The 14,350-nt window shown below is 42.8% G+C and overlaps 1 protein-coding gene across 3 annotated transcripts in view; it reads left to right on the top strand.

Annotated features, from left to right (window-relative positions):
- C2H20orf194 (chromosome 2 C20orf194 homolog) overlaps positions 1–14,350 on the top strand; it is a 133,143-nt gene that overhangs the window by 19,102 nt on the left and 99,691 nt on the right. For 2 of the 3 annotated variants that reach the window (XM_021151883.1, XM_021151874.1), the window contains exons 2-6: positions 294–373; positions 1,980–2,099; positions 8,068–8,192; positions 10,849–10,945; positions 12,848–12,954. In XM_021151883.1, the coding sequence (XP_021007542.1) occupies positions 294–373; positions 1,980–2,099; positions 8,068–8,192; positions 10,849–10,945; positions 12,848–12,954 (529 nt within the window). Of the gene's footprint in view, positions 1–293; positions 374–1,979; positions 2,100–8,067; positions 8,193–9,226; positions 9,253–10,848; positions 10,946–12,847; positions 12,955–14,350 lie in introns of those variants that run through there. The other variant, XM_029484467.1, reaches the window with a different exon arrangement.

Below are 14,350 nucleotides of genomic sequence, written 5' to 3'. Positions count from 1 at the left end.
AATCAGCAAAAGTAACAAGACATTGGAACTTGTTGGCATCAGCTGACTGATTATGAATGGGGCCTGGTACCATCTTCCACTGAGCCAAAGAGCTACTGACGGTTTTCATAATCAGTTGTCCAGGCAGTCCTTAGACCACTTACACTAAATGTCTTTCAGAACATGGAAAAGAAGGGTAAAGTTCTGATTAAAGAGCTAGGCACCACTTTCCTTACCTAACAAACCGTTCCTCTTGCATGTACCTTTTAGGGACTCTCACACTACGGCACTCAAGAAACTCTGTTCTGTTACAGCTGCAGCCGACTCCGCCAGGTTCAAAGTGTCCTGACCCAGAGCAGCAAGTCTCAGCCTGATGGAATCCTCTGCATCCTAGGTCAGTGCTGTAAGAGTAAGTTTGTAGCCTTGACTCAGGAAGATACTAGTAACGCTGTCATGGAAGGTACACAATGGGCTCGCATCTCCCAGTTTTCATTCCTGTGACATCTGTTCCATCTTAATGAGGGTGAATATTAAGAGGGGTGTTAGTGAGATAAAGAGGGACCTCCCGCCACAAGCCTGCCTGCCTGCCTGCCTTTGATTGTCCTGAAACTTGCTCTGTAGACCAGGCTGGTCTCAATCTCAGAGACTTGCCTGCTTCTGCCTCCCTAATACTAGTATTCAAGTCCTGGCGCCACTGTGCCTGCTACAACCCTTTCTTTCTTTTCTTTTTTCTTTTTTCTTCTTCCTTCTTTCTTTTTTCTCTTTTTTTTTTTTTTTTCGAGACAGGGTTTCTCTGTGTAGCCCTGGCTGTCCTGGAACTCAGTTTGTAGACCAGGCTGGCCTCGAACTCAGAAATCCACCTGCCTCTGCTTCCCAAGTGCTGGGATTAAAGGCGTGCACCACCACCACCTGGCTTCTTTTTTCTTTTTTCTTTTAAATTTATTTATTTATTGTATGTAAGCACACTGTAGCTGTCTTCAGACACTCCAGAAGAGGGCATCAGATCTTGTTATGAATGGTTGTGAGCCACCATATGGTTGCTGGGATTTGAACTCAGGACCTTGGAGGTGCTCTTACCCACTGAGCCATTTCACCAGCCCAACCCTTTCTTTTCAAAACCACATAGAGAGCAGTTGCTTGCCTCTGATCCTTCCATCCTGCCAATAGCTGTAGTCCTCGGATGGCAAAGTCATTGAGAGACAGAAGTAAAGACAGTGTCGTGTAATTTCCTTTTGTCTCTGGTCCAGCCTTTCTAGACTAACCTTAGTGAAGGTCGTCTGCAGGAGTGTGTGTCACTGCACCACCCCTTACAGTGCAGTCTAAACACTGCTTCTGATGTTTGGGAAGGGCTAGTGGGTGCTAGTCTGTCCACTTGTCCTCCTCTTTTTCGAACCACTTTAACTTGTTTTTAGTTGATCATATACATTTTTCATGAGGATCTCTCTGAGATCTGTTCTTAGGCTAACAAAATATTCCAAGGTCTGTAGTAAATCCACAGAACACCATATTTTCTGGTTCCTTTTGCCCGTAAGAAATGCTTCATATGGGCTGGAGGTGGTTCATAGATAAGAGTACTTGGTGTTCTTCCAGACGACCCAGGTTCTATTCCCAGCACCTACATGGTGACTCATAACCATCTATAACTCTAGTTCTAGGGGATCTGATAGATCATGGAGGGTGCTCTTCTGGCCTCCCTGAACACCAGACACACATGATATACATACACATGGAAGTTCAACACCTATACATGTAAAGTAAAAACTGAAAGAAAAAATGCTTTTCAGAATTAATAGCCTTAGTAATCTTGTTGCTTAATTCTCCGACCTGTGTAGATCTTGAGATCCAAGGAAGGTACCTTATGCCTCAGCCCATTTCTCTTACAAGGGGTTGTTTATTTAGTTTTAGCACAAACCTGGTTTGGCCATCAAGGCCTTACTAAATGGGCTTTTACTGTATTCCATGGTATAGGCCAGCTAATCCTAGCCTTCTTTGCTTTGCAGGAATTGACAGCAGGTACAATGAAGGCTGTAGAGAGCTGGCAAATTATCTGCTTTTTGGTTTGTACAGTCAGAATACCACTGATTTTGAGAAAACGGGATTTTCTGAAGAAATTCTAGATGGTAAGTCTATATTATATTAGCAAAAGGCAGGAGAGAGTCATTTATTTCTTTGAACCCTTAATTCATGATTTTTTTTTGTTTGAGACAGGGTTTCTCTGTATAGCCCTGGCTGTCTGCAACTCATTTTGTAGACCAGGCTGGCCTCGAACTCAGAAATCCACCTGCCTCTGCCTCCTGAGTGCTGGGATTAAAGGCGTGTGCCACCACGCCCAGCTATGATCTTTTTGTAAAAATTGTTTTAATTTTAATTTTACTGTATTGTACTATTTTGCTTGTATGTATATATGTGTACCGTGTGTGTGTGTGTGTGTGTGTTCGCATGCTTGAGGCCCTTGGAGCCCAGTAGATGACATCAGAGCTCCTGGAACTGGAGTTACAGATGGTTGTAAATCACCATTCAGGTGCTGGGAATCAAACCCAGGTCCTGTGGAAGAGTAGCAAGTACTTTTAACTGCTGAGCCATCTGGACGGCCCCAGTTCATGATTTTTTGTTTCTGTTTCTATGTTTTTGTTATTGTTTATTTGTTTTGAGACAAAGTCTCATATAGCTTTAACTGGCTTGAAACTCACTGTGTAGACCAGGCTGGCCTTGAACTCTGAGATCTACCTGTCTCTGCCTTCTTAGTACTAGGATTAAAGATATACACTCAGCACCCCGTTTATGATCTTTTAATAGGAAAATATAAGCAGAATTTAAATAGTCCAAAGCTCCACTAAATTCATGCCTTATTTTGTTTTACTGTTTGAACAATGTGTGGTCCCCTGATTGGTCTTAAAATTGACAGCCTTCTGGCCTCAGCCTCCCAAGTAGCTAGGATTATACCAGGTAAGATTTTATCTTTTTAATAGTGAAAAATAGCATTTCCGTGTTGACCTATTAAAATAGAATATTCCTATTGGTCATGCACTGGATAACGGACTGTCAGCAGCAGTTTTCAGAATACAGTTATTGGGTAAATCATCTTTGAGACCAAGAGCAGACATTGGTGTTTGGCTTTGTCTCTTGGCAGGGTGCTCGTTTTTCTTAGGATTGCCCGCTGCTCCTTTTCACTGAAGGTTCAGATCGTGTGCTGTTGCCAGTGAAAGCACTCTCTGCTTTGAGGCAAAGACGGACTGCTCTTGTAAGCCGCTCTGTGAGAAAGAAGATTTTATGTGGATCTTTAGCTGAGGAACAAGGGGCTATTGTCCTGCTGTCTTTGGGAATTGTTTTTTGTGTGACTTTAATACAATGCAGGCTTTCTGCCTGCAGTCTGCCTTCTCTGGCTTGGAGACACTGCAAGCGTTGATGCTCCTGTGGGCTGTTGCCCAGGAGCTACTTCTCATAGCGTGTCCTTAGCATTATAAATTGTCTGCAAGATGAGTCAGGAGACATAGAACAAACAAGTAAGACTGGACAAGAGACAAGGCGCTTGCAAGGCAGCTGGGATGCCATGAAAGCAAACATCCCCTGTCAGATGATCTCACTTGAGTAGTGTGGTCTCAGATGGGGGACATTTAGCAGTGTCTGAAGACAGTTTTGATGGCCATGGCTCAATCTGTGGGACTGCTGGCATCTAGTGGACACCAGGGCTGCTGCTAATCACCACAAAATAAACAAGAAAGCCTGTCATGCAGTGAAGAGTTTTTTTATTAAATAGTTCTGAGTTGTACTGTCTCTGGAAATTTTACCTTGGAAAAGACCCCAATACTATCCATATAGTTTTTTGTTTTTTGTTTTTTGTTTTTTTTGGTTTTTCGAGACAGGGTTTCTCTGTGTAGCCCTGGCTGTCCTGGCACTCACTTTGTAGACCAGGCTGGCCTCGAACTCAGAAATCCGCCTGCCTCTGCCTCCCGAGTGCTGGGATTAAAGGCGTGCGCCACCATGCCCGGCAGCACTGTTCTTTTTATTAAGATCACAGAAAAAGGAGACTTTGAGTTAGTATCCTTTCTTCATTTTTTTCTTCCTTATCTTTCTGTCTGAGAACATTTTACCTTGGAAAAGACCCCAATACTATTCATACAGTTTAGGTTAAGCTGTCCTTTTTTTTATGATCGCAGAAAAAGGAGACTGGAAGTACTTTGAGTTAGCATCCTCTCTTGGTTTTCCTTCCCTTCCCGTCTGAGGTAAGCTCTCACTCAGTATCAGGCTGGCTTCAGATGCAGGCGCTTCTCGGCCTCTTGCTGCAGGCTTGCATGCACAGCCACCACTGTGATCTTCATCGGGTCCTTTTCTTTTTAGGTTTTGACATTATAATACATTGTAACACATTTTCCTAACCTTTCCTTCATGTTTCTCATCCTGTGGGTTGCAACCTCTTTGGCAACCCTCTGTCTCCAAAAAACATTTACATTGTGACAAATAACAGTTATGAAAGAGCAACAATAATAATTTTGTGGTTTGGGGTCACCACAACCTGGGGAACTGTATGAAAGGATCACAGCATTAGGAAGGCTGAGAGCCACTGCTCTAAACCCTCTTATGTGTCCCTCTCCCTCTTTCAATCCTTGGCCTCGTTTTTTCTTTAATTATTATTGAGCATATGTACATACATACATATGTATATTTATATATGTGTATATATATATTCCTATATCCAATCTCCTCAGTGACCACAGTTCTGTGTGTAGGGTTGAGGCTTCGAGGGTTTTTCTCTGCCCATGTTGGTGTGTCCATTGGTGGTGGCCCTGTGCAGCCCATGCTTGGACAGTCATGCTGCTGAGACTTCATAGATGCAGCTTCTAATGTTAGTAGGAGACACTATCAGTTTTTTTTCAATTTATTGTTTGTTTCAGATTTTGACTTTAAATTTCTTGGCCAGGAAAAGTGTTTCAAGCTTTTAATCCCAGAACTTGGGAGGCAGAGCCTAGTGTGGATCTCTGTGCGGTTAAGGCTTGCCTGGTCTACCTAGTAGATTCTGAGACAGGGCTAGGATAGAAAGACCTTGCCTTGAATAAAATAAAATGACCTTTCTTTCAGGGATCTGGGGAGATGGCTCAGTGGTTAAGAACACTGGCTGTTCTTCCAGACGACTGGATCCAATTCCCTATGCCTAGACAATGACTTACAACTGTCTGTGACTTGGGTCTGAGGAGATCAGACCCCCGTCTCCTGGCCTCTCTGCAACTACCAGGCACACAAGCAATACACAGATATATATGCAAGCACAATACCCATAGGAATAAAATAAAACAAAACAAAAATCTCACATATAAAATAAAATATCTTCCCTTACATGTAGTGGTTTGGAAAGAATTTATTTTGGAAGTTTCCAGTTGCTACACATTTCATGATTGCAAGGACATTTTAGTACTAAAAATAAAGAGTGTGTTTAAATTCCCAAAGATGTGCTTTTACCCTATAATTTTGCACAGGGGATGCCTAGCAAATAAGCATTTTACTTCAAATTAATAAGGTCATTTTTAAATCCTTATAGTTAGAAAGTTAAGATCAGCAGATTTATGCTTCTAGGTTTTTGGGTTTTGAGGCAGAGTTTCACAATGTGGTCCTTGCTGCCCTGGAACTTGTTGTGTAGATGACACTGACATCACACTCACAGAGATGGAGCTCAGAGATGCCTCTGAGTGCCAGAATGAATGGAGTAGGCCACCACAGGCTTCCTCCTTAGCCTCACTGCGTAGAAAAGGCCAACATGAGGTACTTACTTTTCAAAAATATTTTTTAAACATTTTATATAATTTTAAATGTATTATTTATTTTAATTTATTGAGACAGTTTCTCTCTATGGAGCTCTGGCTATCCTGGAACAAGCTATGTAACTAGGCTGGCCTCAAACTCAGAATTCTGTGATTTAAAGTTCGTGCCAGCGTACTGGCCGACCCTACCATCTCATCTCGTCCCCCCCCTCCTTTCTCTTGCTAGTCCTCCTGTGTCTCCCTTCTCAGGCTGACCCTTCCATCTCATCCCCTCCCCCTTCCTCCTTCCAGTCCTCCTGCATCTCCCTTCTCACTCTCCTGCTGCTGCCTTATTTGAGTTTAATTTGCTTTTGAAACAGGGTGTCTCTATAGATCAGAGTGGCTTCCTTGAACTTGTGCTGTGGTCCTCAGCACGTGCCAGCATGCCCAGCTTCGTGCTTTCTTCTTTCTCCCTTCTCTCCTTCTTCTCCTTTTGAGATAGAGTCTCACTGTGTAGCTTTGGCTGAACTGAAACTCACTATGTATGTAGACCATGCTGGTCTCAAATGCTCCCCAGTGCTTGGATTAAATGATTAAAGCCACCACACCTGACCATAATTTCTTCTTTTATCTGACTGTTTACTCTGTCAGATATCAGAGTCCATTGAGAGTATGAAATGTGTAATTAGATTTAGCTAGCAGTTGTTATGATACATCTGTTTTTGGATCCTAAAACTTTAAGGTTATATTCAGTGTAGAGTATGTGTGGTGTGTGCACTGCCCCCCACTTTGTAATGTTGACTACATGTGGCTTGTGCACTGCCAGCCGACTTTTTCAGGTGTCATGACATTTCTCCCTTAGCAGGAAGTCTGCAATTGATTTAGGATAGGACCTGGGGCTCTAGAACATGAGGAAGCCCAGTGCTGAGACGAGAGCGAGAGTGAGAGCGAGAGCGAGAGAGAGAGAGAGAGAGAGAGAGAGAGAGAGAGAGAGAGACACTCTTTTCTTCTCTCTGCACTTTTCTCACTCTGCCAGTTCCTAGCGTGGTCTTGTTAGAGAGAGGCCGAGTGGCCCTGCCATTGGAGCCTTGAGCAAAGCCCATTTCTCTTTTGGAATTATGACTGTGTTCATTTTTGACACTCAGTCTACTTTAATGTTTCTGCCCCATTCCATTTCCTGTCTCATGGCTCTTGGATTTGCCTGGGTTTCCTTGTTCACTTGGGGAGTCACCGCTGTTGATTGCTGTTCTGAATCTGTATCTGTTGGTATGTTTCCAGAAGCTCATTCACTTGCCTGTGTTTCCTTCCTTCCAGCCTCTTCCTGTGTACAGAGCTCGCTGCTATACACAGCAACTGTCCTAAGACTGACATGCAATGTCCATGCTCACAATTGCTCGGAGTCAAATGAGCCTCTGGACATGAATTTTAGACACTGGTTTTAGTGTAGAGTCCCTGCCATATTGATGCGTTTCTTGACTGAGTGGTCCTGTTATTTCCATTTGATTCTTATCTCCTCACTGATAGTGCATTGTGAAGCCAGGTGTGGTGACGTTTGCCTGTAATCCTAGCACTTAGGAGAAAAGGCAGGAGGGTTGCTGTAAATTCAAGTCCAGCCTGGTTTACACAGTGAATTCCAGGTCAGCAAGGGCTAGATAGTCTAATACATACATACATACATACATACATACCTAGCCAGTCCTAGTGGCACAGCCCTGAAACCATAGTTGATTGGGAGGCTGAGGTAGGAGGATTGCAAGTTCAGTACCTCCCTGAGCTATGTATTGAGTTCAAGGCCAGTTGAAGCAACTTAGTGAGTCCGTGTCTTAAAAAAAAAGATGAAATGGGCTGAGGGTGACAGATTGCTTGCTGAGCATGTATGTAGCTAAGGCTTCATCTCCGGGAATGCAGTCAGTGTGTCATCAGTCAGTAAATGAGTAACATGGCCAAGCCTGGTACCCCAGCTCTGACTATTGAACTTTGCAGTGCACTGTTTCAGGAATGAACTCTGCTCTTTTGACTTATTTTGGGCTTACACTGTCATATTTGGAAGGCCACCATAGGGGGAGCTTTGCAGAGGCACTAGAAAACCCTTACTGTCCACTCTTGACTATTGCTTGATTAAATAATTACCCATTTAGACTTTTGTTACATTGTTTCTGAAATAGCTGTATGTTTTGCTTTTGAAGTTTTGTTGTTTGCTTGTTTGTTATACTAGCAATGAGCCCAGGGTCTGGCCATGTAAACTCTGACTTGCTTAACTATAGTCTTGTGCTTAAGGTGGACTTACTAATTTCCCGAGCAGAAACTGCAGGAAAAGCTTCTGACAATTTGGTGTTTTGCTTTTTTCTTCTTGCAGATGTGATTTTATTGATTAAATCAGATAGTGTCCATCTGTACTGTAATCCCGTCAACTACCGCTATCTCTTGCCTTACGTGGCACACTGGAGAAACCTGCATTTCCATTGCATGACGGAAAATGAGGTGAGGAGAAAAGACAGGATAAGTACTTCTTTCAGGAAGCGTTGGTTTGGAACAGAAGCCCCTTTAGAAACATAGAGCTCCTGTGTCTGAGCATGCTTACACAAAAGTGAATATTCACGGGGAAAGCTCTCTGCAGTGAGGCGTTGGGTTGTCTGCCTGAACGAGACAGCAGAAGCTTTCACTGGTTTCTGAGCCCACTCCTGTCCTGCCTCTCCTTCTCCAGCCTCCGTCTGTCTGTCTGCAGGACGACTGCTCAGACTGCCTGTGATGGTTTGTATATCCTTGGACCAGGGAGTGGCACCATCTGAAGGTGTGGCCTTGTTGGAATAGGTGTGACCTGGTTGGAATGGGTGTGTCACTGTGGGTGTGGGTATAAGATCCTCACCCTAGTTGCCTGGAAGTCAGTCTTCCACTAGCAGCCTTTGGATGAAGACATAGAACTCTCAGCTCCTCCTGCGCCATGCCTGCCTGGATACTGCCATGCTCCCACCTTGATGATAATGGACTGAACCTCTGAACCTGTAAACCAGCCCCAATTAAATGTTGTTGTTTTTTAAAGACTTGCCTTGGTCATAGTGTCTGTTCACAGCAGTAAAACCCTAACTAATACACTGCCCTTACAGGCTTTCCAGCCTGCAGCCTGAGGGCGCAGCAGGCATGAATAGCTGTAAATGTTGCTCAACACAGACTTGGAGGTTTATTTAAATAGTTACGGGATCTTCCTGTATCTTTTATTTTTGATTTTTTGTTTTTTCCTGTTTGAGACAGGGTCTCACTGTGTAGCCTTGACTGACTGGCAGTTCAGACATCTGCTTACTTCTGCCTCCCAAGTGCTGGGATTAAAGGGACATTCCGCCAGCCTTGTAGAATATTATTCTGTTTAATGTGTAAGTTGATTAGGCAATTTTTTGAGTGAGTCTAAACTTTATAGTTGACAGAGTTGGATTATAGTGTCAAACTGCTTGTGGACGTTGTACATCGTGGTGCGGAGCCTAGTGCGCACCACGATGTACAACGTCCACAAGCAGACCTGCATTTCCATTGCATGACGGAAAATGAGGTGAGGAGAAAAGACAGGATAAGTACTTCTTTCAGGAAGCGTTGGTTTGGAACAGAAGCCCCTTTAGAAACATAGAGCTCCTGTGTCTGAGCATGCTTACACAAAAGTGAATATTCACGGGGAAAGCTCTCTGCAGTGAGGCGTTGGGTTGTCTGCCTGAACGAGACAGCAGAAGCTTTCACTGGTTTCTGAGCCCACTCCTGTCCTGCCTCTCCTTCTCCAGCCTCCGTCTGTCTGTCTGCAGGACGACTGCTCAGACTGCCTGTGATGGTTTGTATATCCTTGGACCAGGGAGTGGCACCATCTGAAGGTGTGGCCTTGTTGGAATAGGTGTGACCTGGTTGGAATGGGTGTGTCACTGTGGGTGTGGGTATAAGATCCTCACCCTAGTTGCCTGGAAGTCAGTCTTCCACTAGCAGCCTTTGGATGAAGACATAGAACTCTCAGCTCCTCCTGCGCCATGCCTGCCTGGATACTGCCATGCTCCCACCTTGATGATAATGGACTGAACCTCTGAACCTGTAAACCAGCCCCAATTAAATTTTGTTGTTTTTTAAAGACTTGCCTTGGTCATAGTGTCTGTTCACAGCAGTAAAACCCTAACTAATACACTGCCCTTACAGGCTTTCCAGCCTGCAGCCTGAGGGCGCAGCAGGCATGAATAGCTGTAAATGTTGCTCAACACAGACTTGGAGGTTTATTTAAATAGTTACGGGATCTTCCTGTATCTTTTATTTTTGATTTTTTGTTTTTTCCTGTTTGAGACAGGGTCTCACTGTGTAGCCTTGACTGACTGGCAGTTCAGACATCTGCTTACTTCTGCCTCCCAAGTGCTGGGATTAAAGGGACATTCCGCCAGCCTTGTAGAATATTATTCTGTTTAATGTGTAAGTTGATTAGGCAATTTTTTGAGTGAGTCTAAACTTTATAGTTGACAGAGTTGGATTATAGTGTCAAAAGACCTGACATGCCTGCGAAGGTTAGAATTGTCCTAAACTTTGTGACATTTATATCTGGGTTTCTTGGTGTCTATCTCTATTTCTGTTTCCCTCTGGGTCCTTCTGAAGAATATGACTATAAAGCAAATTGAGATTTTTCTGCCTGTAATGAATGTCATGGCAGTTTCTACCCAGTATTGATTAGGAACATTTCTTTCCATGTGCTTATTGGGGACACTTGGAGGAATAGATTTTATCTCTTCCATTTCAGTCTCTATCCATTTTGAGTTGATTTTTGTTTATGAGATGCAGAATTGGAGACTATTTTTGACCAACAAATAGGATGGCTTTAGGAAGCCATCCTTCCCTAGTTGGGAATAGTCCTTTATAAATGACATTTAAGACAGTCCCTGAGGCTGGTGGGGGTGGCTCACACCTTTAATCCCAGCACTTGGGAAGCAGAGGCAGGTGAATTTCTATGAATTTGAGGCCAGCCTGGTCTACAGAGCGAGTTCCAGGACAGCTGGGACTGTTACACAGAGAGACCCAGTGTGTATTGGGGAGAGGGGGGAGATACAGTCCCTAAGAATATACATTGATAATGTGAATTTAAATGATGTTTCTCATTAGAGTCCATTTTTCTTTTAATTTCCCTTAGTATGAAGATGAGGAAGCAGCAGAAGAATTTAAGATTTCCAGCTTTGTGGACATGGTTCGAGACTGTAGTAGGATTGGTATTCCTTATAGCTCCCAAGGTGAGTATCTGACAGCAAGCCATTTTAGAACCTTGCTTGGGGCCTGGAGAGGTAGTTCAGAGATTAAGAGTGCTGGCTGCTCTTCCAGAGATCCTGAGTTCAAGTCTCAGCAACCACATGATGACTTATAACCATTTATAATTATTTCTGGTGCCCTCTACTGGTTGCAGGCATATGTGCAGGCAAAACACTATATACATAATAAATAAATAAATAAATAAATAAATAAATAAATAAATAAATAAATCTTTTTAAAAAAAGAAACAAAGAATGTTGCTTGCTTGGCTGGTATGAGGATTGAATGGTCCTCCTTCCTGATGGATATTTGGCTGGAAAAGCACTTGACCCCTTTTCACTGAGGAAAAGAATCAAACAGAATGGAACCTAGGAGCTCTCTTAGACGAGCTCCTTGTTCATAGCTGGGACGTTACCGCAGTAGCATAGCACGCTGTCTGTGCTCAAGGAGAACTGATGAGGGATTTAGCACAATTAACATCTGGTCTGTACTACTTATTACTTATAGATATAATGTGTCTTTATAATTATAAATTATAATTATAAATGTTAAGAAAATTATAATTTTAATTTCAATAGCTATTTAAAAAATAGGCTTATGGGGCTAGAGAGATGGCTAAAGGCATATACTGGTCTTTCAGAGGACCTGATTCAGTTCTCACCGCCATATCATGCAGCTCACAACTACTTGTGACTCCAGTCCCAGGGGATCTGACTTCACGGGTGCCCTCACACACACATGTACATAATTAAGATAAATCTTTTAACATATACCCTTAGTCCCATTCAGCACTTGGGAGGCAGAAGTAGACAGTTCTGTATAAGGGTGAGGCCAATTATGTTCTACATAATGAGTTTCAGGCCAGCTAAGGCTACATAGAGACCCTGTTTTAAACACGCAGGCAAGAAAAAAAAAATGTTTACAGTAGCAGTTCTCAACCTGTGGGTTGTGACCCCTTTGGAGGTTGCATATCGTATGTCCTGCATTTCAGGTATTTATATTACCATTCATAACAATAGCAAAGTTATAGATATGAAGTAACAGCAAAATACATTTATGGTTAGAGGTCACTATAACATGAGGAACTGCCACATCTCTAAAAAGGGGTCACAACATTAGGAAGGTTGAGAACCACTGATTTAAAGGGAAAATCAATGTAGACTACAGGGGTGAATCAACAAGTCTATCAGTGCTGATATTGTAGGAAGGAAAAAAACCCCTCAATATTGAAATTATTGTTACAAAAAGATGTTTTGTTTTGATACAGGATCTCACTGTGTAACTGCCCCTGGCTATGTAGACCAGGCTGCGCTCAAACTCCAGAAATCTACCTGCCTCTATCTCCCAGGTGCTGCTATTAAAGGCAAATCCCATTACACTTGGCTGGAAAAGAAACTTTTTGAGCCAGGCAGTGGTGGCGCACACCTTTAATCCCAGCACTCGGGAGGCAGAGGCAGGCGGATTTCTGAGTTCGATGACAGCCAGGGCTACACAGAGAAACCCTGTCTCGAAAAACCAAAAAAAAAAAAGAAACTTTTTGGTTTGGTAGTTTTCACTTGAGAAAGCTGATTGGCTGGCTTTAGATAAAAGAGCCAACTTTTGGTCTGTAAATAAACATACTCACTAAATGGTACAAATCAATTGTAGTATAGTACTCTTTAAAAAAAAAAAACCAAAATGTAAATGTACTGTAGAGAAATAGGAATTTATAATACTTGCTTGTGATTTAAATTTTTCTTGAATTTCACTTTATATTTTTAGTTTCAATATCTAACCCTCTTATTATCTTGGTAAATTTGTAAGAAATGATTCCTGTTTGACCACATGTGATTGGGTCCAACTGTCCGGGATGGTATTTGATGTGTATTGGTGTATGATTCTTCCAGGTCACTTACAGATATTTGATATGTTTGTGGTAGAGAAGTGGCCAATTGTCCAGGCCTTTGCACTTGAAGGCATTGGAGGAGATGGATTTTTTACCATGAAATATGAGGTATGTATGAAAACTATGTTTGGATCTTGTCACAAAGCAAATGTGCATTAAACAAACCAACCCAAGGTTTCACATTGCAGATCAGGCTGGCCTGGAACTTCCAGAGATCCATCTGCCTCTGCTTCCTAAGACAAGGGATTAAGGGTGTGTGTCATTATACCTGGCTTTGAAAGAGATGGAGTGTGCAGTGTTCTGTATTTCTTTCATCTTGGAGATGACCAATAAATGTCTTTTGAGAGAGGTTAATAGGTAAGAGCGAGTCTGGAAAAAGAGTCCTCAGGACAGGTTAGGGAGGATGCTCTGGTATGTTAACTAAGTGCCCGAAGGCATCCATCTGTTTCTATCTGATCTTACCTAACCCAACAGAAAACCAGGCAGGTGAAGCATTGTCATGCTAGAAATGAGGACATCCTGGTGTATAGTACCTTTAGAAGCAAGTCCGAGGACTAACATCCTGAGGAAGTACGCGGGGACTTGCCTAGCAGGCCCCCCAACTCTCTAAGGCTGTCTGTGGATTTCACCTTTCTGCCAGCTAGGATTACTATAGTTACAGAGTGAAAATCAGGCTTTGGGAGTTTCCCTTGAAATGTACAGTAATTCCCAAGGAAGTTGGAGGGAATCAGGCCACAGCAAACAGAAAGGAAACCATTTACAATAATGGTTATATTTGTTCTTTGTTAATTGTCTGAACTATGCATATGTAGAGTGCCTTCTATTCATCTCACACACACACACACACACACACATGATTTAATTCATACAATGACCCTCTGGGGTAGGTACTGTTTTTTGTTTCTCTTACAGAGGGGTCAAACAAATATTCCCAAAGACACAGAGCTAATGAGAAAGTGACTGGCTGGGAAGACATCCCCTCACTCTAAAGCCTTTGAAGGATTGATGCAGACCCTTTTACCATGGGATGGGTCATGTGGAAGAATTAGCAAATATCATAGGAGACTGTAAATCTTTAAGATACCCGTGTTAGCTAAACATGGTATATGCCGGTGATCACAGACAAATTGAAGCAGGAAGATCACTAGTTCCATGCTTGGTTGAGTTCCATAGCAAGATCCTGTCCTCTGTGTGTGTGTGTGTGTGTGTGTGTGTGTGTGTGTGTGTTTTGAGACAGGGTCTCACTTTGTAACCTAGGCCTCGCCGCCCTCCTTTAGGATCCTCCACCTTCTGCCTCTCTCTCAGTTACAGGCAAGTGCCACCATGCCTAACATGTAACTAATAATGTTCACTATTTTCCCAAGTATTCTTCCTTTGCCTCCATCTCATTATCCCTTCACCTCCCTCTGTCCCCCATCATAGTTTTCTTCTTCTTTTGCCTTTCTCAGGTTGATTAATGTGTGGACCAGTTTGTTCTGTAGATCTTATCTCCCAATGTCCTACT

Source organism: Mus caroli, chromosome 2, assembly GCF_900094665.2.
Source record: "Mus caroli chromosome 2, CAROLI_EIJ_v1.1, whole genome shotgun sequence".
Lineage (NCBI taxonomy): Eukaryota > Metazoa > Chordata > Mammalia > Rodentia > Muridae > Mus > Mus caroli.
The sequence above is the reverse complement of the archived record's forward strand: the minus strand, read 5'-3'. Positions and strand labels throughout refer to the sequence as shown.